The sequence below is a fragment of the Erythrolamprus reginae genome, chromosome 2, assembly GCF_031021105.1.
Source record: "Erythrolamprus reginae isolate rEryReg1 chromosome 2, rEryReg1.hap1, whole genome shotgun sequence".
Lineage (NCBI taxonomy): Eukaryota > Metazoa > Chordata > Lepidosauria > Squamata > Dipsadidae > Erythrolamprus > Erythrolamprus reginae.
The window spans coordinates 150,980,285-151,007,576 of NC_091951.1; the positions used below are offsets into that span (position 1 = coordinate 150,980,285).

The following is a 27,292-nucleotide window of genomic DNA, read 5'->3' on the forward strand; positions in this document are numbered from 1 at the left end:
TGAAGTCCACAAGTCATAGAAGAGCTAGCTTTGCCTATCCCTGCTCTAAAGAACAGCAGATATACTGTTATCTACCACCAACTTTTAAATTTCCACTTATACAGGTCAAATGCCATTGTTTCTCTTTTCTGCACATTGTAACCCTCTTTGAAATTGATTGAAGCAGAAAGTCTCCCTTTGGAAATGGATTTATATTCTGTTGTAAATTGTAGCTGGATAGCTCATCCTTCGTTATTTTTTTGCTGTACCATGTAGCATAATGCTGCCGTCTAGCTGTTGCACTCATTCCCTGAATGAAACCTGATTTCACTGTACTCCGTCTGATCTCTCTGTGTATAAATTCACCTTAAAATACAAACTCCCAATGAAGGGAGCAAAGGATTAAACTGTAAATATCACTGAATGATTGGAAGAGTTCCTGTTACCATGCCTCCTCCTTGAGTATAATCCAAGAGTTGCCTTTTTTCCCTTTGGTATATTTTAATTGCCTTAAATATAACATGAACCCACCACAACTATAAATCATTCATAACAGTATTCATAGAGGACATATATAATTCTTAAGCCCAACATAAAGTCAAATGATTCTTTTGTTCCCTTTCCTTTGTGTTAAGGATTTGTCATATACAGAGTTTAAATAGAAGACACCGAAACATTTTTTTAAAAAGGCAATAATTTTTAAAGACAAGAAACAATTGTGAGCGTTATTGTATCTCTTCATCTTTCCTTGGGTGTACAGTAGCTACAACATATGTAGTCTCCTTGACAGTTGTTTATTCTTTTATTAAGGAGGGAAGGAAGACTAGAGAATTTGTTGCTGCTTTTCTTTGCTGTCTCTGAACTCGTTTGTCATCTTCAAGCCTGCATCGTTTTCTGAATACATGATATACAAAACTATATACGTAGCTGAATGCAGGATATACATTGTCTCTGGTTAACTTAGCTTTAAATGATTGAGAAGAGGAGAAACCGTGCTTATGTCAAACTTCGTTCTGATGAATACTTTCATCTAGCTTGATCTCTCTGGGGCTTCCTTAGCTGTAATGTGGAAATGAAATCTGGTGTAACTTCCTTCTGCATGTTTGCCCAGAGTTTACACTTGGAAATTTTCAGATTGTATTGTCTTGATAGGTTGAGGAAAGAAAACTACTCCAAAGGGTGCATTTTCAACATGTCAACATGTCAAAAGCCATCTCATAAAACAGAGTCCTATGTTCAGGTTCGATCTCTTCTTCCTCCTCCTCTCCCTCTCTCTTACTTTATCTCCTCCTTTACCATTATGTTCCATGGATTGGTATGCTGTGTTGGAGTTGTTCCAAGTCTTTCCCCAAATTCTGTATTTTTTAAATTCAGTTTTGTAAATCATTTTCAGGCTGAACCTCAGTCATTGTGGCCTTTTCTTTTGATTTTCCATCGTAGAAGCAGCTGCAACAAAAGCTGCAAGCTACAATCATCATTGAAAGCATCGTAACTGAAAGGTGAAAGGAGAGAAAGAATATTGGCTTTGGAAATGGACCAGAAATTAGAATCACTCCAGCCCACTGTGCAGTGAGTGTTAGCAGATGTAGTCCAGATATAGCTTTAGAAAGTAATTTCTGAGATTACATCTGATGCCAACAAAATGCCAGCTGATAAGAAATATTAGTTTTGATATTCAGACTATAAATAGTGTTTTTAATTGTTGAGCTGCTTGGACTTAAAATTTTTGTTATGCTTTCTACCACACTCAGTGAGGAGATGTGGAGGGAGAGGTAGGTATAGCTGAGTACCTGATGCAGAAAAAGCAAAGCTTTGTGTTTATGCACATTTCACCCTTTTCCTTCTACATAGACATGAGAAAAATTTTTAGTGGATTTAGTTTCACCTCTCACAAACCCTGCTTTTTCCTCTTTCTTTTGCCAATGTAATAAATCATCTCCTGGCCACCCAGGAGAAGGGGAGGAATAGACTCAACAATTTACTTAGATTTGTTCAAGCTTGTCTGCCAGCTTCTACTTTTCATACTAACTTATTCTTCAGTTGCTTTTCTTTAATTTTACCTTCTTAAAAATTAATGGGCCTTAATTAATTGCTCATTTGTTCTGTGAACTATTTTACTCCTCCTGATCCAGTTCGGAGCTGGTTCAAATATGCACATGTTATTAGAATATTTCAGAAGTAAATACGTTCCATGGAATATAATTACAGACATTTCATATTGCTCCACACAATCGGTTTTCTAATGCTTCATTTATCCCTTCCTTTTACACTGATAAATCTCCAGTTATAAACATGTATACTTCAATAATGTTGAGATGTACATGTTTACAATTACAGGAAGTCCTCACTTAGTGGCCACAATTGAGATTGGCAACTGGTCATTAAGCAAAATGTTGAAACCATTCTTATGAGGTTAGGGGTTTTTTTCTTTACAAAGATCATAGATGTGACGATTGGTTGAAAAGTTACTTTTTCGCCACTGTTGTAACTAGTAATAGCCATTAAACAATGACTATCTATGCTTAGAGAATGTTCATAAGCTGGAACAAAAAAGACACTAGTACATTTTTTAAAATCAAAAGCCTTATTTTCATAATTCTTACTTTGTTGTTTGACCATGCTGATTTGGAATAGTAGGCATTGTAGCCCTGCATATCTGAAATTATCCAGTTGGAGAAGCTCAATTTAAATATTGTATACATGTTACCATATTGAAACGCTTTGCTGTTGCACTATACATAAATACTGTACTTCAGACTATCCCATTCTAGTTCCTTCTGAATTTTATATTCTTTAACAAATCAGAAAAGATTTAAATTACGGAATAAGCTTATGAAATAGCACTATTTAGAGCTCCTATCAAACACAGTAGCTGAGCCTGGATCTGTTGCAAGCATCAGAAAACTGGATACTTACCAATGAATAAGATAATAATAAAAAAACAGACAATCTCCACTGGGTCAGCTTTGGGTAGTCTCTGGAGCTTAAGCCATAATTTGTAACCAATAGCACTGAGCTCCTTCTGAAATTCTTTGAACGACATTCTTCTGTTCTCAGTCCACAGCTTGCAGCACTGGGGTACACAGAGAAAGGCAGAAGATAATATGTTTTGGTTTAGTTTCAGCTTGTGAATGCCAGGAAAAAGACCTGCCTTTTATTTGAAGCCAGCAAAAAGCAAGATCATTAACAAAACAAGTTTATCCGGGCTGTGCCCCAGGATTTTCAGACAGCTGCTTTGGATGAAAGTTCTCCAAAGTTACCCAAACATAAAAATACATTGAAAGCAATCAAATGCTAATTTGCATTTGTTTCATTTTATAGTTGTAGCACCAGTGGAGTATCTCCTTATCTAGAGCCCAAACAATCATGGGCCTATGTATTTATTTAAAGCATGTGTGTTGTATCTTCATAGTACATTGTCAATGATGATATGATTTGTTCTATTTTGACAGCACACTGACAGTTAAGAGGGGCTTACTAGCTTTTCTTGATCTTCCATTGAGAAAATAATCTGTTAGTGCTCCAGTTACTTCCATCTCAAAGTAAAGAAAGCTTGGAGCAAATCCAATATGCAGCATATTGCCTTTCACATAATAAATGATGTTCTAAGTTCTATGTTCCACTCTGCTAAGAAATACTTCTGTTTCTGTTCCAGAGTTGGGGTTCTATCTGCTACGTGGTATACATTCTGAAATCTCTATAGTCTAAGAGTGGAATCATTATTTCATTCTGAAAGATTTGTTCAGTATTTTATAGTATAACTCAGATTAGATATATTCTAAAACATAGCACAGAAATTATGAAGGCATAACATACCAGAAAATAATAAGAATAGAACCACAAAGAAAACATCTGTTACAGGTTCATTCTTTTTCGACCTACCTACCAATTTGTTATGAGCTCTGTATTGCCTTAAAGCTGTTGAAAAAATGACAATGTAATAGCATGTAATATAATTAAAATTTTAAGGGAACTCCTTAACCTAAGGAATTAGATTAGTTTCAATTATAGTATTAATGGCGTTGGACTTGGAAATGAGTTTTGGCTACTGATAGTGGGGGGATCAGGCAGTTTTCTTAAAAAAAATCATCCTATCATTTGAGCAGGGTGATTCAAGGAGTGCTTCTTCTTACCTCCCCTGGTACTTCAGAACATCCTGTTTTTTACCTGGGAAAATATGGGCATATTTCTAAAAAAATGGCTAGTTATATGGAAGTCCAGAGATGTAGTTTTGAATAAAGAAAATGCTTGACACCAGTGTTTTAAAATGTGACACAAGGAGATTGGTGAATGTCAAAACAGGTATCCATAAAATAAATTGCCTATAGACATCACATAGCCTACTTTAGGGGAGGTTCTTCTTATTTTGCACTTTGTAATATATATATTTTATTTTAAATTATAAATGGTAAATGTATGTAGTCTTATAATCTATGCGTTGGCAGAAATATGGGAATAAAATTATAAATACAAAATGAATATACCGTAAATAAAATTCAAATCTATCACGTTTGAATCAATAATCGCTAGCATTATGTCAAAATAAAGCTGATTTTTTTTTTCTTGTGTATCAAATACAGGGTAGAACTCATGAATTCAAAAATTATTATGTAGCATAGCAATAGCTATCCCTAGCAGGTTATGAACCCAGAAGCTCTCTGACGTGACAATAGAAAATATCTCTGAGGTAAAAAAAAATTGTGAGTCTTAAAAAGGTTGAGGAATATTGGGCTGTACAGACATCATGATGCCATGTTACAGGAATGGGAGGAGGATTTTAGATGTTTCTAGAAAAGAGGATTTATAGACAGTTGTAAGCAGTCCTCCAGCAAATCTTAATGAGGAACAGAAAAAGCTAAATGAAAAGGCACTAGCCAGCATAATTTTGTGCTGGGAGGATAGACAGGTAATTTGTTTTGTTAGTTTGTTTATTTGTTTTTTTATTTGATTTGATTTGATTTGATTTGATTTGATTTGTATGCTGCCCCTCTCCGTAGACTCGGGGCGGCTAATATATGTGTGTGGGCTCACATCTAGAGAATACTGCCTTGCATTACTGAGAAATTATGTAAGGAAGATGGCAAGCAATGAAGTAACTCTCACCAGAACACTTTATAGAGCAGTGATGGCGAATATATGGCATACGTGCCACAGATGGCATGTGGAGCCATATCTGAGGGCACATGAGTCATTGCCCTATGTCAGCTCCAGTGTGTATGCGCATGCTGGCCAGCTGATTTTTGGACTTTTGGGCCATTTTTATTCCCCCCACAGCAAAAACAGCCCAGTGAGCCAACCAGAAATTCATTTGTGTGCTCACCCTCAGTCTTCTTTTCACTGTCAGATGTCTTCAGGAACTTCTTCGGCTTTGGACAGTTGCAGCCAGATCTCTCACATCTCGGCCCATTTCTTCTGCATCCAGGAAGGCCTTCCTGAAGGCCTCTGTAGCTGATAACAGAAGGTCAATCTCTATTATCGGCCTTCAGGAAAGCCTTCCCGGCTGCAGAAGAAATGGGCCGCAGTGTGCGAGGCCTGGTTGCAACTATCTGAAGGTAAGTTCGAACTTCCAATTGGCCTGTTGGGCCATGACGTGTGCTTGCCCCCGTGGCTCTGAGTGCTAGCAGTGTTCAGCGCAATTCTGCTACTGCAGCTGTGCACCTGTATCTCCGCGTGCGATTCTGCTACTTGCACAGCAGCCCACCTCTGCCTGAGGAGAGCAAAAACAGTCTATGTATGTGCAAGGCATTGCATTATGGATGTGGGCACATCCTATTGCGTTCACGTACACCCCTTCGGCACCTGAGCTGAAAAAGCTTTGCCATCACTGTTATAGAGCAAGGCTATAGTCTGTCAGATCGCCTCCAGTTTATGAGGAAACCTTGCTTGAATTAGAAGAGCAAGAAATAGTGTTTTCAGAAGCACACAAAGTGTATGATGCTGTGTTCCCTTGATGATACATGGGACGTGTTACAAACAAGCTTTGAGTTCATGCAAAAGTATGATGTAACTGAGTTATGTAACCAGGAGGCTTTTGGAAGAAGAACAGAAAAGATTAGAGAGAAACATTGAACTTGAGAGTAACAATAGTAATTTACAGCTCAGTCAAAAAAGATCTGCATTCCAGACAGATAATAAGGTGGGAGAGAAAATCTGTAAACTAAAACGTTGCTTTGCATTGTGGATCCACTCAACATACCCAGAGAAATTGCCCAGTAAAAAGATTAAACAAAACGAACGGGAGAGACAGCACAACAGAAGAAGGGAGAGACACAGATTTCTGTGGTGAAGGCAAACAACAGAGGCATTAAAGATTAAGGCACCAAAGGCATTGGTGGTTGGACAGTGGGACAAGTGAGCATAATTTAAATAACCTTTTTCCAGTCTGGGAGCAGCTGCCCAGAAATATGTAAGCCTGGCAAATGGCAATCATTCTTTTGTACAGGTGCAAGGAACAGTATATGTACCATGTATTGTTAAGTCCTTTGATAAGGTTTTGTGTACTAGACTTAGATCACAATTTGCTGAGTTTCAGGGTGTGCGTACAAGGTTTGAAACTGAACAATTTATATTTTGAATCACAACATAAATAGTGGCAGTATGCAAACAATAATGATTAGATTAGATTGAGATTAGATTAGCATTCTTTATTGACCAGGTGTGATTGGACACACAAGGAATTTGTCTTTGGTGCATATTCTCTCAGTGTACATAAAAAGAAATGATACATTCGTCAAGAATCATGTAGTACAAATAAGCAGTGAAATCATACTAGGAAGCAATCAGTGTACATCGTAAGGATACAAGTTACAGTTATATAGTCAGAGGAAGAGATGGGTGATAGGATTTACTTCTAATGAATCAAAACATAATGGCGGGGCACATTTATTACACAGAAGACTGGATTATGCAGACTTTATTTAATTATTTTATTAACAAAAAAATATAACAACATGCAATCATGTTAGGAATCCTATTATTGTTATAGTTTTAGATTGGTTCATCAAAATACATAAATATATATTCATAACTTCTATCTAATATCTAATATTTAAATTTTAAAGTATTACAGAAAATTCCTGACTTGGCTGTAGATTTGAATGTAAAAGATTGTGAAAACTATTTGGATTGTGCTATTTGCAAAGAGACCAAATCAAAAATATACCCTGTCAGCAAAAGAAGTGATAGGAAATCTGACAGGATTTTTCAGTTAGTATATGCTGATTTAATTGGCCCTCTATCTCCATCAATGGGAGGGGTTAAATTTGCTTAGGTAATTGTTGATGATTTCTCAAGATAAGGGTATTGTTATTTACTAAAAAGCAAAACAGAACTTTTTAGCAATTTAAGCAGTAGGTAATGTTTGTAGTCAGGATTTAGAAGTGTTTTATATATTGTATTTTTACTGAAATGTTGTAAGCCGCCCCGAGTCCACAGAGAGGGGTGGCATATAAATCCAATAAATAAATAAATAAATAAAATAACCAAAGGGTATGTCAACTACAGACAGAGGAATAGAATTCATGTCTATCATGTTTCAGCAGTGGCTGAGAATGAAAGGCATAACCCATAGAATGGAATTGCTGAATGTAGAAATGGTGTGTTGCAAACTATGAAAGATACATTACTGGCAGTTGCAGAAATGAGTAAGCTCTATTGGGGTGAGGCAATTTTAACTGCCAATTATTTGATCAATAGACTATGGAGTTCAGCAATAAAATGAAACTACATATTACATGTTATATAAAAGATAACCATCCTTGGCACATTTAAGGATCTTTGGCGACAGTGCATGGGTGCACATTCCCAAGACAATGAGGAGGAGGAAAGGACAGTTAAAGGAAATGAAATTTATAGGTTATCAATCAGGATCAAAGGCATTTTTGTGTCTGTCTGTAAATGTTATTATCTCATGTTCTGCAAATTTTTTAGAACATGAGAATTAGGAAAAGATACATGCCAGTACTTAAATTTCAATGCCTGTTAGTCAGAGGTCTCCAATGAATGAACATTCACACAGGCAAGTTAAACAGGAATCCAAAAGTAGCTTAGGGTTTGTGTGTAGCTTCAGGGAATGTTTGGAGAGATTCCAGTGAAACAGGAAGAGTTTATTCCAAGGAGGGCTGAGAGAGTAAACAAAGGCATTCCTCCAGAAAGATTCACAGTTGAATTGTGTGACATCTTTCATGAGCCCCCAAATTACCAGGAAGTATTCATTTTACCTCTGGCTGAACAAATGTTGTCTATGCAAAAACATAACGTTTTCACTCCAGTGGGGTTACCAGAGGGAGAAAAGGCAGGTGGGTGCAGATGGGTGTACAAAAAGAAACATTTGATGAATGATGAAGTACAATACAAAGCAAGGTTAATTGTTCAAAGCCTACACAACAACATTGGTTAGAAATTAAAAGGAATTACCGGTACTACATTTTAAAAGGAAATATGGATTTTGGATTGCATTTACAATCATCAAATGAACTGGGAATTGAAATGTTTTGTAGACAGTGATTGGGCTAATGATGCACAAGATAGAAATGTCAATATTTGTTGTAATGCTTGCACTATTGGTTGGAAATGTAGAAAACAGATTTCGGTTGCCATTTCCACAGCTGAGGCAGAGTTCATAGTATTGTCAGAATTGTGTTCAGAGTTAACGTGGTATATACAATTGGTAAAGGATTTAGATATTGAAGCGAAAGGAGCTATACCAATATTTGAAGTAACACAACATATAAACAAATGGTAACAGGTGAGGAATAAAAACCAGAAGCCAGCATGTTGACATAAAATGTAGTAATGTCAGAGAAGCAGTGAAAGAAAATGTGATAGACCTGATTTATTGTCCATCTGAAAACAATTTAGCTGATTTTCTGACAAAGCCATTGAATATATAAAGACACCAAGATCTTGTGAAACAACTTTGTTTAAATACTGTCCATCTATAAATTGGAGAGGGTGTTAAGATATTTAATAGCCGGAACAGTAAAGTGGATAATGGGCCAGAATTCATAGTGATAAGTTGATTGATTGTAGAGCTGGATGAGACAATTTACGTTATTATTTATTTATTCATTCATTCATTCATTCATTCATTCATTCATTCATTTGTCCAATACACAATACATATGGAAGAGAATAGACATGAAGTAATATATATAAAGATAATATGTAAAAATAGAGGAGAAGATATATGAAAGGAAGAAAATATATATGATATATACGATAAAGGAAAGACAATTGGACAGGTGACGAAAGGCACACTAGTGCACTTATGTACGCCCCTTACTGACCTCTTAGAAACCTGGAGAGGTCAATCGTGGATAGTCTAAGGGAGAAATGTTGGTGGTTAGGGGTTGACACTATTGAGTCCGGTAATGAGTTCCACGCTTCGACAACTCGATTGTTTTAAAGTTATATTTTTTACAGTCAAGTTTGGAGCGGTTAATATTAAGTTTGGATCTGTTGCGTGCTCTTGTGTTGTTGCGTTTGAACCTGAAGTAGTCATTGACTGGTAGGACGTTGCAGCATATGATCTTGTGGGCAATACTTAAATTGTGTTTTAGGCGCCATAGTTCTAAGCTTTCTAGACCCAGGATTGTTAGTCTATTTTCGTAGGGTATTCTGTTTCAAGTGGAGACGTGAACAGCTCTTCTGGTGAAATATCTTTGGATGTTTTCAAGGGTGTTGATGTCCGAGATGTGGTATGGGTTCCAGACAGATGAGCTGTATTCAAGGATGGGTCTGGCAAAAGTTTTGTAGGCTCTTGTGAATAGTGTGAGATTGTCGGAGCAGAAGCTACATAGGATCAGGTTAACAACTCTAGAAGCCTTTTTGGCGATATTGTTGCAGTGGGCTTTAGCACTTAGGTCATTTGATATTAGTATTCCAAGGTCTTTTACTGAGTGTGGGTTGTCTGTGAGAATTTGTTTATTCAGTTTATATATGAGGTTTGGATTCTTTTTGCCGATGTGGAGGGTAGAGCATTTGTTGGTTGATATTTGAAGTTGCCAGGTGTTAGACCAATCTGAGACAAAGTCAAGGTCTTTTTGGAGAGTAAATGTGTTGTCAGTGGTGTTGAAAAGTTTTACATCGTCGGCAAAAAGAACACAGTTCCTTGCGATATGATCGCAGAGGTCATTGATGTAGAGAATGAAAAGAGTAGGACCTAGTACGCTGCGCTGGGGAACACAACTTTTGACAGGGACGGGGGTGGAAATGGCGCTTCCAATTTTGACAACTTGTTGCCTGTTTGACAGGAATGCAGTAATCTAGCTGTGGAGGAATCCTGAGATGCCATAGGATTTGAGTTTTAGGAGTAGTTTGTCGTGGACCACTGAGTCGAAGGCTTTACAAAAGTCAATATAAATTGCATCAATGGATTTTCCTTGATCTAGGTGGGTAGTCCAAATGTTTTTGCAGTGGAGAAGTTGTAGGTTGCAGGATACTTTCTTTATGAATCCAAATTGTTTGTTAGAGAGTAGGTTATTAGATTCTAAGTAAAGGGTAATTGATTGATTTATAATTGATTCCATGATTTTACATGAGACGCAGCATAGTGATATTGGTCTGTAGTTAGTTGCTAGGTGTAAAGAGGGAGTTTCCATTTTTCCTATCTTTTCTGTGTGCTCTGAATGCTGTTTGTGATTTACCTGATGATTTGCCTCATGGTATAGCAATGTGCCTGACTACCTTATTTTACTTTAAATGTTGATGTTAAATATACTTACTTATATAATACTACAAGTTCCTGTCAGCATCTCTCACTTCATTTGGGCACCTGCACAAATCCCTGACACAATATTATTCTTTACTGGGTTAATGAATTGATACATACTGTACTTATAGCATCTTAGAATATTAATAACCCATACATAAAAAATTATGAAAATGAAATACAGTACTTTAGTTTTATCATTTTAATCTTATATTTTATATTCATATTCTCTCAAGTAGTATAATGAGGGACACGATAGCAAGTGTTCTCTGTGGGAGATACCCTCCTTTGGTAAAGCCTGCATCTCATGGTGAAGATTGCTCCCATGCTGCTTCAAAAGGATTTTCAAAAACCTGGCTCTTGTTAGACAGATCAGTCCAGATAACAAATGGCTCAACTTTTCATCAAAAATATTAATTATTACATTCTGCACAGTTTTTCTTTCTTTCTGCAGATGTACTGTACAGAATATTTTTCCCATTCTGGACATTACTGAGGTTAATACTACTAAGGCTGCATTGTTTCTAGGACTTCTCTCAGTGCATAAAATATCAGCTTGTATCTCTTTTAATTGTCATGTGGATTGATGTTCAGATAGCAGGGATCCTAGAAATGCTCTTTATTGTCATAGGACATAGTGGCAGAGTCTTGAAAGCCTCTTAAGAGTTTCTGTGTTCTATGTATTAATCTTAAATAAAATCAAAGCAGAGTTATTTGCGGTTCTTTCTCACACTTTCTACTTTCTCACAATTGAGCTTCTGTTTCTCTTGCTTTAACATTTAACTGGCCTCTTCCCTTTCTCAAGGCTTCCCAAGACCAGCCCTACACTCTTTCAGAGATATTTAATGAATCATGCTTAAAGTGAGATTTTTTAAAAAAAAAATGGTTAAAATTTAGTATTACATTGTTCCATAAATTTGTAATGAGTAATGTCTAAAGAAACAGATACAGTGGTACCCCATCATACCAACTTAATTGGTTCCAGGAGGAGGTTCGTAAGGTGAAAAGTTCGTAAGATGAAACAATGTTTCCCATAGGAATCAATGTAAAAGCAACTAATGAGTGCAAATCCTTCAGGAAAATCCCAAACTTAAGAAGGGAGGCGAACAGAGGGCAGGGAGGAGCAGCTAAAGGGGGCGGGTGGAAGAAGCAAGGCTAGGCTAAAGGGTGAGTGGGAAGGAAGAAAGGCAAGGGGGGCGCCCCTCCCTTTTCTTTCTTCAAAAGACACCGTTTCAGTGCCTTTGCAAGCACGTTGTTCTCTGCAAAAATTTTCCTCCCCCAAGCTGCCCCTCCCTCCTCCCTTTTCTTTCTTAAAAAGACACCCTTTCAGTTCCTTTGCAAGCACGTTGTTCTCTGCAAAATCTTTCCTCCAAGCTGCCCCTCCCTTTTCTTTCTTCAAAAGACACCGTTTCAGTGCCTTTGCAAGCACGTTGTTGTCTGCAAAAATTTTCCTCCCCCAAGCTGCCCCTCCCTCCTCCCTTTTCTTTCTTAAAAAGACACCCTTTCAGTGCCTTTGCAAGCACGTTGTTCTCTGCAAAATGTTTCCCCCTCCAAGCCGCCCCTCCCTTTTCTTTCTTCAAAAAAGGGGGGAAAAACAAACCCCTTCATCCCAGCAGCAGCTGCTTGGGTTCGTACGGTGAAAATAGTTCGGAAGAAGAGGCAAAAAAATCTTAAACACCGGGTTCGTATCTTGAAAAGTTCATTAGAAGAGGCGTTCATAAGATGAGGTACCACTGTACTTATGAAGTAAAACAAAAGTTTAATATTTTTATGAATGCACAGTGTAGATGTTACAATAAAGAAGTAATAGGAAGGGCATGAAAAGATATAAAAATGTCACAGGAAAAACGTGTATATTCAGCATGTGACATTAATGCATATTCAGTGGAATTAAGTTGAACTATGTGAAATTATGTTTCAGAGCTAATGTTGGAATGGCCTTTACAATTTTGTAAAAGGCAAAGAATTATTTCGCAAGAAAAATTTTGAATGCTCGTAAGCAGAGAAAAAACAATTCATGATAATTTTTAAAAATCTCATTTATTAGAAAGTATCATACTTTTATTATTTGTAGGCCAGCAAGATTGGTTGCACAATTGAGCACAATTGAGCACAAAATTTAAGTTGCTAAACAAGGCAGTTGTTAAGTGAGTCACATCCCATTTTACAACCTTTTTACACAGTTGTTAAGTGAATCACTGCAGTTGTTAAGTAAATCACTGCAGTCATTAAGGAAAATCTGACTTCCTCCTTTGACTTTGCTTGGTTAAAAGCTGGCTGGGAAGGTTACAATTAGTGATCACATATGAACCCAAGACAATGCATAAATACACATAAACACATACCAGTTACCAAGTGTCCAAATTTTGATAACTTTTAGACTTAAAAAATCATATTTAATGGATATCTCTTCACCTAAATCCAATGAATGATGGATTTACTATTGACTTTTCAGCATTTATATTAACATTGGTAAAAATAGGAAAACAGCAATTAACTGTCTTCATACAAATCTTGGAATTCTAAGCCATTCTTCAATCATATATAAATACTTTTGCAAACTTAAGGATTTGAACTGTCAAAATTTTATTTTTTAGGATTTAGTATGAGAAAGTAAAAGCCTGCCATTGCAAGGCTTAGGCAAAAATTAGAGCATATGATAAAAATTCATGATGGCTTTTGGGATTGTAGGTGAAGGAGACTTATTTTTATCTAAATTGTACATATTGATATTTTTAGATGTAGACTTCTTTTTTCAAAGCCTATTTCAGATGTAGCTTTAGTAGCTTTAGCTTTTCATTTTATAAATTATGGTTGGGGATTTGGAGAACTCTCACTCTCTACTTGGATGCAGATTTTAAAGCCAAAATTATGGAGTTATTTCTTATTCCAAGCAAAACACATAATAAGCAGTTGTATACCAGTGATGGCAAACCTTTTTTTCCTTGGGTACCAAAAGTGATAACGTACACACCCACACCCATAATTCAATGCCTCCATACGCCCCACCCCATGTGCATGTACATGTGACCCTCCTGTGCTGTCCTTCCCCCGCACATATGTGCACAACCACCCACGCTCCCCCTACACATGTGTGCACAACTTCCTGTGCCCCATTCTGGACCTAACAGGCCTCCCTGAAGTCTCCGAGGCCAGAAACTGCCCAATTCCAGACTTCCAGTAAGTCTGCTTTTCACCCTCCCCAGGCTCCTGAGGCTTTCCTGGAACCTGGGGAGTGTGAAAACCACCTCCCCTGCCCTCCCAGAGGCCCTTTGGGGGCCAAAAACTGCCTGTTTCTCAACTTCCAGTGTGGCAGGTAGGCCTGTTTTTTCCTTTCTCCAGGAGCCTGTGGAAGACAAAAGTGGCCTCCCCCGCCCCTCCAGAGATGCTCCAGAGGTCAAAAATGCCCTCCCAGAGCCTCTGAGTGAGCCCTGTACTGACCTGGCATCCAAAACGGGTCACGTGGAGATTCCTGGGATCAGGAGTGGAACAGCCGAAAATTAACTGGCCGGTACGCACTAGAGCTGAACTAGGGCAATGGCTCACATGCCCACAGATACGGCTCCACGTCCCACCTGTGACACACGTGCCCTAGATTCACCATCATGGTTGTATACCATTTCATTAATAAACAATTCTTCATAGAAAAACCCAGCCAGTTTAAAAACGAACTGTCCCTAAGCTAGCTTTTTTTGAATGCCATTTTCCCCATTGAAATGCAATAGCAGGTCAGCTGATACAAACATTCATTACAGTGTGGAGCAATTTTGATATTTTGTTTATATAATAGTATGCTATAGTAAATGCCTATGGAAATTCTCATGTCATCCAGGTAATTGTTGTTCCAAAGATGATTTTTCAAGAGGCAACTGGACTTTCTGGTTTTCTTTGAGGAGAAAAGAACTCTAGAACGCAAGTGACCAGCTGTCTGCAAGGAGTATAAATCCTTCCATTCCCCAGCCAGCCAGAGCTGAAGAAGCTTTTTGAATGAGAAGTGAAACTTCTTCAAAGAAAAACCAGAAAGTCCAGTAGCCTCTTGAAAAACAACCTTTGGGTATGCTATAGTAATGATTTAAAACTTGTTTTTCCTGTATGCTTTCCTGTCAGGTGGTAATGAATTGCAGATAGTTATGTAGGCATCTCAACTTTTAGGTTCCTTCTCCGAACTCTGATGGTGGAACAGACTTTTTTTTCCAGAATATACGCTGTAGAAGGAATTTCTTAGACTTTCTTCCAAAGAATATTCAGAAGGTCACTGTCCTTGGTAGCAGCTTACTGATCCAAAGACTCCACTCAGTGAAATACATTATATTTTGTTGCAGAGCCCCTTCACTTAATGTTTGCATCTGCTTCACTTTTGTTTCATGGAGGCACTACTGGTTTGAGTGGGCAGTCCTGCTGATGTACAGATGCAAAGGCTTTATTTTATAACCCAATAAATTTTCTTACCTTGCAACCATTTTGAACTTATAATATTATTGATTAATAAATTAATTTCAATATCGACACTTAAAATAAATAAACAAATAAATTGACAAATAAATAAATAAAATAAAATAAAATTAGATTCTGACAACATTACTCTTTTTACTTGTTTTTTAAACTCAATTAAACAACCATTCACATGATAACAACATAATCCAACTAATTACCTTATTCCGTACTAACTGAATTACAGTTTTTCTCTTTTCCAATACTTACATGAATATATTTTCTTTTCTTTTTCCTTTTTTAATTATTTTTATTACGAATATATTACTGACACACCCATTAACATATTATTACACCATGTCGTATCTCCTGATAACGTCTGTCATCTAGGCAGATCCTCCCTTTCTCCCTCCCTTATTATTTTACAAATACTCTATAAAAATTGTAAACCCATCTTCCTAACTACCTTTCTATAAATATATATTTTTAGTATCCTCATCACTACTTATTACTGTACTACCTTTTAAATAATAAGATAAGACAGAAAAATGAAGTATTTATAGTAATAAGATATAAATGTGTACATTGAATTTTTGTTACAAAGTAAGATATATATGTCAAAATACCACATCATTAATAATTATTTCTATCCCTTTTTAAATTTATGTACCCCATGTTCCCTTCCCCCATTTACCTTTTGTTAACCAATAAACTTTTTAAAAAAGAAAGAAAACAGTGGCCTAAACGGTACTTGAAAACCAATAGGCAAACAAGACAAGGTCTGGAAATCCAGGTGTTGTATAGTCTCACCTCCAGGAGGCTAGAGGTTATGTGAGTCACTGTATTCTGAACTAACTTTAATTTCTGAATAGCCTTTAAATATTGCCCCAAATGGAATGCATCATAGTAGCCTAACTGGATAGTGATGAGGTAATGAGTTACTGTACTGTAGCCAGGTTCTTTTGCCCCAGGGTCACGTCACATCTGGCACACAAGCTGAGTCCTTCTGGCAACAGCTTCCACCTGCTGTTCTAGCAGGAACTGTGACTCCAGAAGGACCCCAAGTGGTGAGCCTGCTCTCTGCTAATTATTGCTTGCCCATTAAAGAGGCAACAACAGCAATTCTGACTTACTTGGATTCAGCTTCAGTGTGTTCACTCCCATTCGGACCTTGACTGCCTTCAGACACCAGGAAAGAATGACAACAGCATCTCCCTCGCAACCTGAGGTGATGATATACAGTTGGTTATCATGAGAGCACAGGTACTCCTTCCTTTATGACCATTTGTTCAGTGACCATTCAGTGCTGATCATAGCATTCTGTGGTGTAGCACTTGTGGCAATGATGGAGCTGAAGTGAAAGCTTGGGTGCAGCTCGAGTTGCTGGCTATCACCTTAAAAACCTCATATGGCATGGAACCTGGTTATTTGCAGGATTGCTTTTTCCTAAGACTGTTCTCACTTGTCTCACTAGATCAAATTGGATGGCCATGCACCAGATTCCTTCCCTAAAAACTTGCCTTCTCCAAACTCCATAATTACACAATTTTTTCATACCTTTGTTGGATCATATCAAGTAAAGAATGACATCTTGTATTCTCCTCCACTTTCTGAAGGAGAAAATTGATGGCAACTTATACATTTCATGGAAGGTCCATGCTTGACATAGAAACATAGAAGTCTGACGGCAGAAAAAGACCTCATGGTCCATCTAGTCTGCCCTTATACTATTTTCTGTATTTTATCTTAGGATGGATATATGTTTATCCCAGGCATGTTTAAATTCAGTTACTGTGGATTTATCTAACACGTCTGCTGGAAGTTTGTTCCAAGGATCTACTACTCTTTCAGTAAAATAATATTTTCTCATGTTGCTTTTGATCTTTCCCCCAACTAACTTCAGATTGTGTCCCCTTGTTTTTGTGTTCACTTTCCTATTAAAAACACTTCCCTCCTGGACCTTATTTAACCCTTTAATATATTTAAATGTTTCGATCATGTCCCCCCTTTCCCTTCTGTCCTCCAGACTACACAGATTGAGTTCATTAAGTCTTTCCTGATACATTTTATGCTTAAGACCTTCCACCATTCTTGTAGCCCGTCTTTGGACCCGTTCAATTTTGTCAATATCGTTTTATAGGTGAGGTCTCCAGAACTGAACACAGTATTCCAAATGTGGTCTCACCAGCATTCTATATAGCGGGATCATAATCTCCCTTTTCCTGCTTGTTATACCTCTAGCTATGCAGCCAAGCATGGTTTGCTCTTCCAACCAAGGGCAGCAGTCACTATTGTTTTGCATCTTTTTGAAAGATGTACAATTTGCTTTTGTAAAGTATTATCTAGTTTTCTTAGTTAGGACAAACGATGGAGTACCAATAATAATATGATTTTGTTAATGTAATCTCTTATTTTAATCCAGATGCTCTCTACTATATCCCCATGTTCTTCCACTTAGATTGCTGCTCTGATGTTGTTACTATTTCCATACACAGGGCAATTCCTCCCATTTTATTACTGTGGGGAAAATCTTCAACCTGAAGCAAGCGAAGAACATTAAAAAATAATTTTCAATTAAAAAAATTATTTGAAGTTTTAACTTTGACATTTTTGCCTGCCTGCCTGCCAAATGGCAATTTCTGAATGTGACCTGTGAAATGAGAATGAGCAGGAGAATAATTTTTTCAAAAGACAATAATTGAATGATCTGAATAATTCTAGTGGTTTCTTCACCCAAAAGAAAGTTACCTAGTTTTTCAGGTTTCATTACTGATCAATCAGGATTTTATTTGGCTTTTCTTGATGCTGTTCTTTGGATGTTCAGTCTCGTATTTGGTTGCCCTGTCAGCAAAGTATGCATATTCATCCACAACATGGGGGGGAAATGGTTTCTTTCTAGGAAAATGATCCCATCAAAGTCTCTCTCTATACATACATACATACATACATACATACATACATACATACATACATACATACGTCTTATAATTTTACCCATCAACTATAACTGCCGTTGGAATGTGATACAGGTAGTCCTCGACTTACAGCAATTTATTTAGTGATCCTTCAAAGTTACATCATCACTGAAAAAACAGGATTGATGACCATTTTTCACACTTACATCTGTTCTAGCATCCCCATGGTCTCGTGATTTACATTTGTATGCTTGACAACTGACTCACATTAATGACAGCTGCAGTGTCCAGGAGTCATATAATCACCTTTTGTGACCTTCTGTGAAGCAAAGTCAATGGGGAAACCAAACTCACTTAAAAACCATGTTATCAATTTAACAACTGCAGTGATTCACTGCAGTCTTAAAATCAGGCAAAACTCACTTAACAAATTTCTCACTTAGCAACATAAATTTTGGGCTCAATTGCGGTTGTAAGTTGAGGACTACCTGTACAGAACTGATTTTTTCACATTCTCCTTCACACTGCATTTTCTTTTAGCTGAGCTCTCTGAGAACAGCAGTCCTCTCTGATTGAACTGAATAGCTGGCATGTATGATGGATCATGGCTTCTTTTCTATTAGGATAGTTATTCCACACAAAAAATAAGGCAAGTTTTTCATTCATACATATGCAGATTCCCTTTCTATGCTATTAAAAATCTAAAGAGACAGGAAACAGTTTCCTGGGGATCACACAGCCCAGGGGAAGGTGACTGTCTATTTCTAAGCCACATAATTAGTGGCTCCTGATGGAATCTAAGAGCAACATTCTTTTATCAAAACTGCCACTTGCTTATACTAAACAATGGATGCAGGGAACGCATTGTTCATTTCCTCGCCTTATGTGCAAGAGTCCAACACAGTCTGGCTCGCTAGCATAAATGAACCTTTCTTAAGTGTACCCCTTTGAACAAAGTTTGAGAATGGCCCCCCTTTGGGAAAATAAGGAAAGCACTTTTAATTAGCAAAAAATTGTACAGATATTTTTGTATCTGTTTTTGTATGTATGTATTCCAGAATGCTTGTCCTCCCCATATAACCTGAATTAGGAGATTATTATTTTTACTTTTGATTCTTCAAGAAGCAATACTGGATAACAAATCAGCAGGTTAAGATCATGTGCATACATTTAGAATCTTTACTAAGGTGTTTGAGAGTGCTTTACCTCATTGTTTTAAAGTGCTGTTTCTTAAAATGAGTATAGTGGTAACAGATATTCAAGAACTGGCCAGTGTTATTTTCATGAAAGGGATCAAGTCCAAATACTTACAGAAATAAAATAAAATTCCTTTTTGTGTTAATATTTCATCTATATATTGTTCAACGTTTTTGCAAAAGTGAATGATACTGTACTAGCCTGTTGCTATGCCTAACTCTGATAAAAGCTAGTTGGTAGTTGTGTTTAAGAGCAGCAATTTTAAAATGTGGGAACTCTAGCTTGCTGGTGGGAGAATTCTGGGAGTTGAAGTCCACACATCTTAAAAGTTGCTGAGGCTGAAAAATACCGCTTTAGAAGACCAAGCGGCCTCTTTATTACATGACAGCTGGCAATGCAAGCAAGGATTCTTATGTTGAGACATGTGTTTTAAATTGCATGTTTCCTTTTAGCTTGCTGCATATATTTCTGGCCAAATGTTAGATGCTTTTCTTTTCTTTTGGCCACAGAATGTTGGACTGTTTTTCCTCCCTGTCTTTTAGCCTTCTCTGGAATCTTCTTTTTTTATTTAGCCTTCCTTTCATTCTCTGTTTTCAGCTAATTGCAGCAAGAGGTCTAGCTAAAGAAAGACAATAGTAGTTCTCCTACTTAATTAATACTTTAATAGTTATTTAATTATCACCCCTTCCTTGCTTAATGCTCTAAATGCATTGTATAATGGATTGGGGAGGGGGGAACACCCAAGATCAGTTGGATCTATATTGAACCTGAATTTGTATCAAAAGTTTAAGGCGAATTAGGAAATTCTGGAAAAGGTCCTTTTCTGGAGAATTTAGCTTGATCTTTTTCTTTCCATCAAGACTGTAGACGTTTGATTAATTAGCTTCAAGTTCAAAGAAAAAAAACAAGGGATTTGGTTAATTTTTATCCTCACCAACAAAAAGTGACTAGAGTATTTCAGTAAGACAAATCTACACATTGGAAGCCTATATTGCCAACACCCAAAATGAAAATATCTTTAGTTTTTAGTCCTAGAACCTAGATTGTTATGGAAGAATGGTTAATGAATGGAAAATTTATTCAGAAAAAGTGGAGTCGATAATCGCAAAAAGTTTAAATAGAATTATTTAATGAAATTATTCATTTATTATATTTTGTACCTTGCTTTATATTTTTGCAAATAATTCAAGATGGTGATCATATCCACCATACCTTCCTCCTTGTATTTTCCCCACAACAACAATCTATTGGAATTTAGCTGACAGAAAAGGATTTCTAAGGACAATATTTACTCATAGAAATCAGTCTAAAGATTAAGATATTCCTCAAAGATTTTTCCATTGATCTCTATTCTTAAGTGAAAGAAATATTAACTACAAATGCGATATTTTCTTCCCATGGGAGCATGCCATGAAATGTTTTGTGTTGATGCAAAAAAAACCCAAACTACCCCACCTGGTTTTGTAGGCCTAATAAGCTTCTCAGATATTTTAAGTTTCCATGTGTTCCAATTCTACTGTGATAGTTTTAACTTTGCCTTTATTATATTTACCATTGACATGTTTAAATGGAAGGATGAGATATAATATAACATAAAGGTCTGCTTTACAATTAAATTAAATCTTGCGCATCTCAGTTTTGTGTTTTGTTCTGTTATGTATTTGATATGAAGTGCTCCTGCCTTACTAAATGTAATCTGGCAACTGTTGCCTCTGTTTTATAGACTATTGGATCTGTTTGTTTTGTTTGGGACTGCTGTTACAAACTATCTTGAAGCCACAGCTAATGCCAAATTCCTAGGAAGGCCTGTTGTTTTTTAATTTTTGCACTTAGCTGCTTGGGCTTCTCATTTTTTAAAAAATTAATCTCTCTTTAACTCTAGATCTTGGAGAAAATTACTATCTTTCAATTAGTTATTACATTTTGAAAATCGGTTTTGGAAGTCCTTAAACTAAGATTCAAATGATGTACAGTTAGCCCTTTGCCACATCTGATTATTAATTTTTTAGACAATCTGTAGTTGAAAGGTGAAAAATGTACTAGTTGTTAGTATTAGCTGGAAGCTTATAATATAATGTGCTGGTGAAGTCAGGCATGGATAGAAACTGAAAGAAAGTATTGAATTGTACATCAATGTTCCCTTATGAAAACATTTTTCTTTCCTTAATTGTCCCCAATTTTCTCATAAATTTATTTTTGGATAAAAGCTCTTCAGATTCAAAGCGTTCTCTAAATCTTTTCAAAACTATAGCCTGTTACAGTTAAAATAATTATGTATGTTATTGTATTTTAAGGGCATATAATGTATTTTGCAAATGTAGGCAAAATATGCCTTCGTAAATTATAGGTCTCTGTATATATTTAGAAAATGTATATGCTGGCAATCAGATTGATGCCTTTGGCCAAGTTACAGGATGCAATACTAACATATACTAACAATACTTGTTACAAGCAAAATATAAAGTCATCTTCAAAAATCATTTACATGAAGCAATGTAAAATAAATTTGTATAACTCTAAAAAATAGGAATAAGGAAAAAAAATCAATGTATAATATTAGATCAAGCCAATCAATGCATGTTTGGTCACTTCCAAATACAAATCTTTCTTAGTGAACAGTAAAACGAAAAATTAGTTAATGTGAGAAGAGTACCCATCTTCATTTATTAGCACAGAGTAAATGAGAAAACAACCATATTTTTTATTGTAGAGTAGTCTGTGCCAAAATTTCTTTAGGTCAAATTTACTGTGGAATTTATCAGAGCTTTAGGCTGGTCTTCTTTCAAAGATTTTTACAGATTATCCATAATGTTTGGAATGTCATCCAACAGGTTTCTGGGAGTTACCCTTTTAATGCTTCATTTTTTTTCTTACACAGAAATTTGTCAATCCAGACAGATTAACGACATGAGTATTGTCATACTGTTGAGTATCAAAAATATGAAATGTTTTTGAGTATACAGATAGGCAAAACATTAATGTTACTGTTTGTTTTGGAACAGAATGTGTTCCTTATTTTATCTCTCTTATATAGCCAATTGTGACCATTTCACTAATTGATCCAGTTGCTTTTTTAAAAAAATACCAGCATTATTCAAACATCGCACTAATCTAGTCAGTGCTTCTTAATAAAAACTCAGATTTCCATAAAATATCAATCTGCTTATACTCTGCTTAGGCTATGCATGCTTCAAAAGATATTTGAAAGAATAGTTTCCATCCTTAAACAAGCCCAGCATTGCTGCTGTTTCTTAGAGCAGTCCAAACCTAACATAAATATGTCACTGTTTTAAAGAATACTGTATTACTAAATGTAATGCAACTCTTAAAGCAGCTGAAACTTTTTCCTTTACATTCTCTATACAACAGCAATGATACATTACACATCACATAGAACTCCTTGATAACTGACTTTGTATTCCCTTTTGACACTGCTGGAAAGTGAAGTGAAAGCACACAAATTTTGTTATTTTTTCCCCCTACTTGGTACAATGACCAATTCTGTGAAGTAAAATTTCAGTGGTTGTGCAACAGCAATAGAGCTCTCTTCTTGAAGTCAAGATTTCACCCTCTCAGAAAAAAACTCTTACAATAATACCAATTGATAAGTTCCAAAGTATTTCTCCAACATTTATAGCTGATTGTCTAAAAATGCCTTATAGACCAAGACTGGAAAATTCCTGAAAATATTTCGCAAATTCCTGTTCCTGGTAGCAGTTCATTTGTGTAGGATAATGCATACATTTCAAACTTGCAAGGAATCTATGTTATTTTATCTTGCATAAATGACTGGGTACTCAAGTAGTAGTTGCTATTTTTCCTGTTCCCAATTTAAGTTTTCAATTCTGAGTTTCTAAGAAATACGACTACAAGGGAATATGTAGAAATGGATCTGTTAACACAATTTTCCTGCAGCGCAACTTTGCAAAAAGCCTTTATCTCCCCCCACCTTGCCCTCCCCTGCCCTGGTGTGTCCTTTTTACACACTTTCCTCTGGCAAGCTCCATTTACAAAAACTTACGTTGAACTCTGCATACAACTGTAAGTTGAACAGATCAGTCTTCCTCTGTGATTCTGTTTGAGAAGAGCTTTTTTCCAATGTCGTTGAAGAACTTTCTGTTTTCTCTGTCCTCTGTATTTTTCTGTCACTGCCCTTTCATGTCAGCTCCCGTTGCATTTTTGATTTTCAATGCATATCTCCCTCCTCTGTTTCTCTTATCCTTGTTACTGACAGCCAGCTGCTTTCTCTGCCTGCCTGCGTGTGCATGCATGCGTGCTGGCACTCTCTCTTTTTGTTGTTAGTATCCTGGAGATGTAAAGTTTCATGTTACATACTCACCAAGAAGGGAAAAAGCACAACTGGAGTCTCACTATTGCCACAAGGTTCCCCGAATCAAGAGTTGTTGCAACTTTTTATGTAACTCTTGACTGCATCTGAGATATTTCTCCAGCTCTTTTCTCACACTGTCTGGGCAACTGTGGAGTTCTTTTTCCACATCACTGGAGACTGCTAATTTTGTGACTGGTATTAGAAAAGGAATTACTTGCTCTTAGCAAAATCAACAGAATGGAAGAGATAACCCAAAGGCTCTCCCTCTATAGGTCCATGAAGATCTTTGCAGGCTTATTCTTTTCATGTGAAATACTCCATGAAAAAGAATCAAAAGAACCCGTTTATGCAAGGACTACGAGAAATGAGGAAATACCCATGGGGGTGAGGAAATAATGTCATAGTTTGCGAGAAGTTTTTAGAAAAGTTGTTAATACATGGAAGATACAAGTGGAAGCATGTGCACTTCCAGGGCAGTGGGCAGGGTGGGGTAGGGAGAAGGATAGATGGATGGACAGATAGATAGATAGATAGATAGATAGATAGATAGATAGATAGATAGATAGATGGATGGATGGATGGATGGATGGATGGATGGATGGATGAATGAATGGACAGATGATGGATGGATAGGATGAATAAGATAGATAGATAGATAGATAGATAGATAGATAGATAGATAGATACAGCAGATAGATATAGATAGATAGACAGACAGACAGACAGACAGACAGACAGACAGACAGACAGATAGATAGATAGAGATAGATAGACACAAAGATAGATAGAGATAGATACATAGATACATAGATAGATAGAGATAGATAGATACATAGAAAGATAGAGATAGATAGATAGATAGATAGATAGAGATAGATAGATATACTGTATAGAGATAGATTGATTGATTGATTGATTGATTGATTGATTCCAGGCTATTCCTTGCAAGGAAGAGAATGGCTTCTCTGATTTCCATTTTTCCTTCCTACCCCCACATCCCCTGCCTCAACCTAACACTTTTCAGAAAGTTGGGTGCTCTAAGGTCATGAATAAAATATTCCAAAGAAAGCTGCTGTGACTATTCTAAGAAAGACCATCAGCCTCTTCCAGCCAAGAAACCTACTGGCAACTTGGGCACTTCTTGTACCTTTTGACTTGAACCTGTAACTCCATTGCCTCAACCACTAATTTAAAAACATTGCCTGTATTTTTATTTATTAATTTTAAAAATGAGAATATGGCTTTAGTTGTCCATGTTGAGTTCTTGTCTGTTACCTTGGAAGCCCTGCGGGAGTGCTAATAATTAAAAAACAAAGTCTCCTTCCTGGCGTAACCAAATTATATTTTGTTCTTTTCGTTTTCTGGAGAGAGAGAGAGAAAGGGACTCCCAAAGACCCTTGGCATTTCCAGCTGGGTAAGGCTAGCAATTGCTAGAAGGGCATGAAGAAAAAAAATTAAACCGGATAATCTTTCATTGGTTGTGAAAAGAGGCTTTCTTCTAGCCCAAGAGCAGTGTGAGTCAGTGTCACTTTGCAAAACTGATAAGGGTAGCTTTGTAGCATTTTTTTCCCTCTTCCCCAGCCTAACTTTTGTATTCAGGGATTTTAAGCATCAGCTGACTGTCTGACACAGATACAGCTTTCTCAACGGGATGGATAATAAGTCATCCTGTGTTAGCACAAACAGGTGTTTGTTTTATCTGTACATTTTCCGAAATAGTCCTGACTCAGAAATTTTTACTCCTTCCTCCTCAGAATTCAACAGGGAAATGCCTCAAAAGGCATTTTTTTAAATGTCACAAAAATACTTTACCATGGTTCATTTCTTTCAAGCATAAGCCTGCTTTCAAATGGAAGATGTTTTGGTTTTTTTATTGTTTAGAATAAGAAAAAGGGCCAGTGTTAAGAAATATTGTAAATGAACTCTTAGGATGTTATACTGTACCTATCATAGGAAATAAACTGAAGCCTACATTCCTTTGGTAATGCAGAATGAGACAAAATATATTCAGTTTATATGTTTATAACTTCATTTGTGGCGTGCTTGGAAATGTATATACTAGGAAAAAATAAGTTTTTGACAATATCAAAGAGTAAAGGCAGGGGAGGGCCTTCTCTGTAGCAGCCCTGGCTCTATGGAACCAACTCCCACCCCCCTCCATGTTCATACTGCTCCTACTCTACTGGCCTTTAGAAAAGCCGTCAAGACCTGGCTTTGCTGACAGGCTTGGGGGCTGTGAATCTTAACATCTGGCATGGCCGAGTGAGGTCTGATTGGTATGTATGTTGTTGATAGATTGGTTTTAGGGATTTTATAGGGGGTTACTGTTTTGGTATATGGGTTTATAATGGGGTTTTTATAGTTATTATTAATATTTGACTTCTTTTTATTATTGTATTGCATTTGTATTGTCGTAAGCCGCCCTGAGTGTGCCCTGAGGATTGGGTGGCATAGAAGTCGAATTAATTAAATTAAATTAAACTAAATTAAACTAAATTAAATTAAATGTCCATCTCATGAAGAGTGTGTGCTAAAACGGCAAGGATGGAAAAGAGAATGTTGGTTCATTGGCATTTGTTCTATTTTGCCTTAAAGGTTGTCAACAGAAATAGATTATCCTTCTCCCCAAAGTATATTTTAGCTCAGTCAACAAGGACTGCTTGTTATTGACCTTTTATGGTCTATACAGACAGTTCCATTCATCCAGCCGGCTAGGTGGTTGCTGTAACATGAACAGCATACAGCATATTTTTCCACTTGACGCTCTGCCCAATAGCATTCATAAAAACACGTATGGAAGGAAAGGTTAATATGAACCAACCCTAAAACAAGACCTCATTGTAATTTTAAATGTCTGTGGTTTTGATGTGTTATAACTGCCTTTATAATTTCCGGTTCGAGATTAGTAGGAGAGGTTTGTCAACAGATCATTAAGGTTACCCAAATTATCTCAAAATAGAAGGCTAGCATTTTTCAGTAGTCTAGAAAGCATGGAACGCAAATAATGCTCCTTATCCTGTGAATATTTTTAATTTGGCCATCTTCAGAAAGTCTCTGAATGCCTGAAAAGGCGTTTTCTCTGTTTCCTTTCCTTTTCATAAATCTAACATTGCTTCTTGTTTGCCTGTTAGTTGTCGCCATGCTGCCATAGCCAACTACTTTGGAGATGATGTTCCCCAGTGTAACAGAAGCTGTGATTATTGTAAGAATCCAGCAGCAGTGAAGAAGCAAGTAGAAGCATCACAGCAAAACACCAAAAGTTGGAGTAAAACCTATATTGGACCTTCTGCTTCATCTTGGAATGCCTGTGACCCTGAGCTGTATGGAGGAGGAAAGCGAGGCTGTAGAGGCTTTGAAAGGTAGGTGTACATTAACTCAGGGGTCCCCAACCACCGGGCCGCGGACCAGTACCGGGCCGCGGGGCATGTTGCACCGGTCCGTGGAGTCAGCAGCTGCCGGCCCTCATGCCGCCACCCCCTCCCTCCAGCGCTTCGCCTCCCGCCGGGCAAGAGGCCTCGGGAGGCAGGTTCTGCCGGCCACAGGACGATGGATGGGACAGAGGGGCGGGAAGGACCGAGAGGCTCAAGCCTCTTTTGGCTTCTGCCGCGGGGCGCTTTTGCGTTTTTGGCTGGGGGGAGGCAGGAGGGCCAGCCTGACCCCCTCTCTCCAGCGCTTAGCTCCCGCTGGGCAAGAGGGCTTGGGAGGCAGGTTCTGCCGGCCACAGGACGA

General features: G+C 37.2%; 2 protein-coding genes across 4 annotated transcripts in view; one reads left to right on the forward strand and one right to left on the reverse strand.

Moving 5' to 3' along the window:
* On the reverse strand, nt 1–23,481 carry SMIM5 (small integral membrane protein 5). The gene is made up of 4 exons (XM_070735943.1): nt 23,255–23,481; nt 16,255–16,344; nt 2,896–3,052; nt 1–1,471 (listed from the first exon to the last, which is right to left on the reverse strand). Exons 3-4 carry the CDS (start codon nt 3,020–3,022, stop codon nt 1,350–1,352), a joined length of 249 nt encoding a protein of 82 aa, XP_070592044.1. The 5' UTR covers nt 3,023–3,052; nt 16,255–16,344; nt 23,255–23,481; the 3' UTR covers nt 1–1,349.
* The window catches only part of RECQL5 (RecQ like helicase 5), an 85,194-nt gene that overhangs the window by 28,249 nt on the left and 29,653 nt on the right, over nt 1–27,292 (forward strand). For all 3 annotated transcript variants that reach the window (XR_011558077.1, XM_070739914.1, XM_070739915.1), the window contains one exon: nt 26,695–26,922. Coding sequence is in view for 2 of the 3 variants with exons in the window: in XM_070739914.1 (XP_070596015.1) it covers nt 26,695–26,922 (228 nt within the window). In the remaining variant the exon portion in view is untranslated. The remainder of the gene's footprint in view (nt 1–26,694; nt 26,923–27,292) is intronic.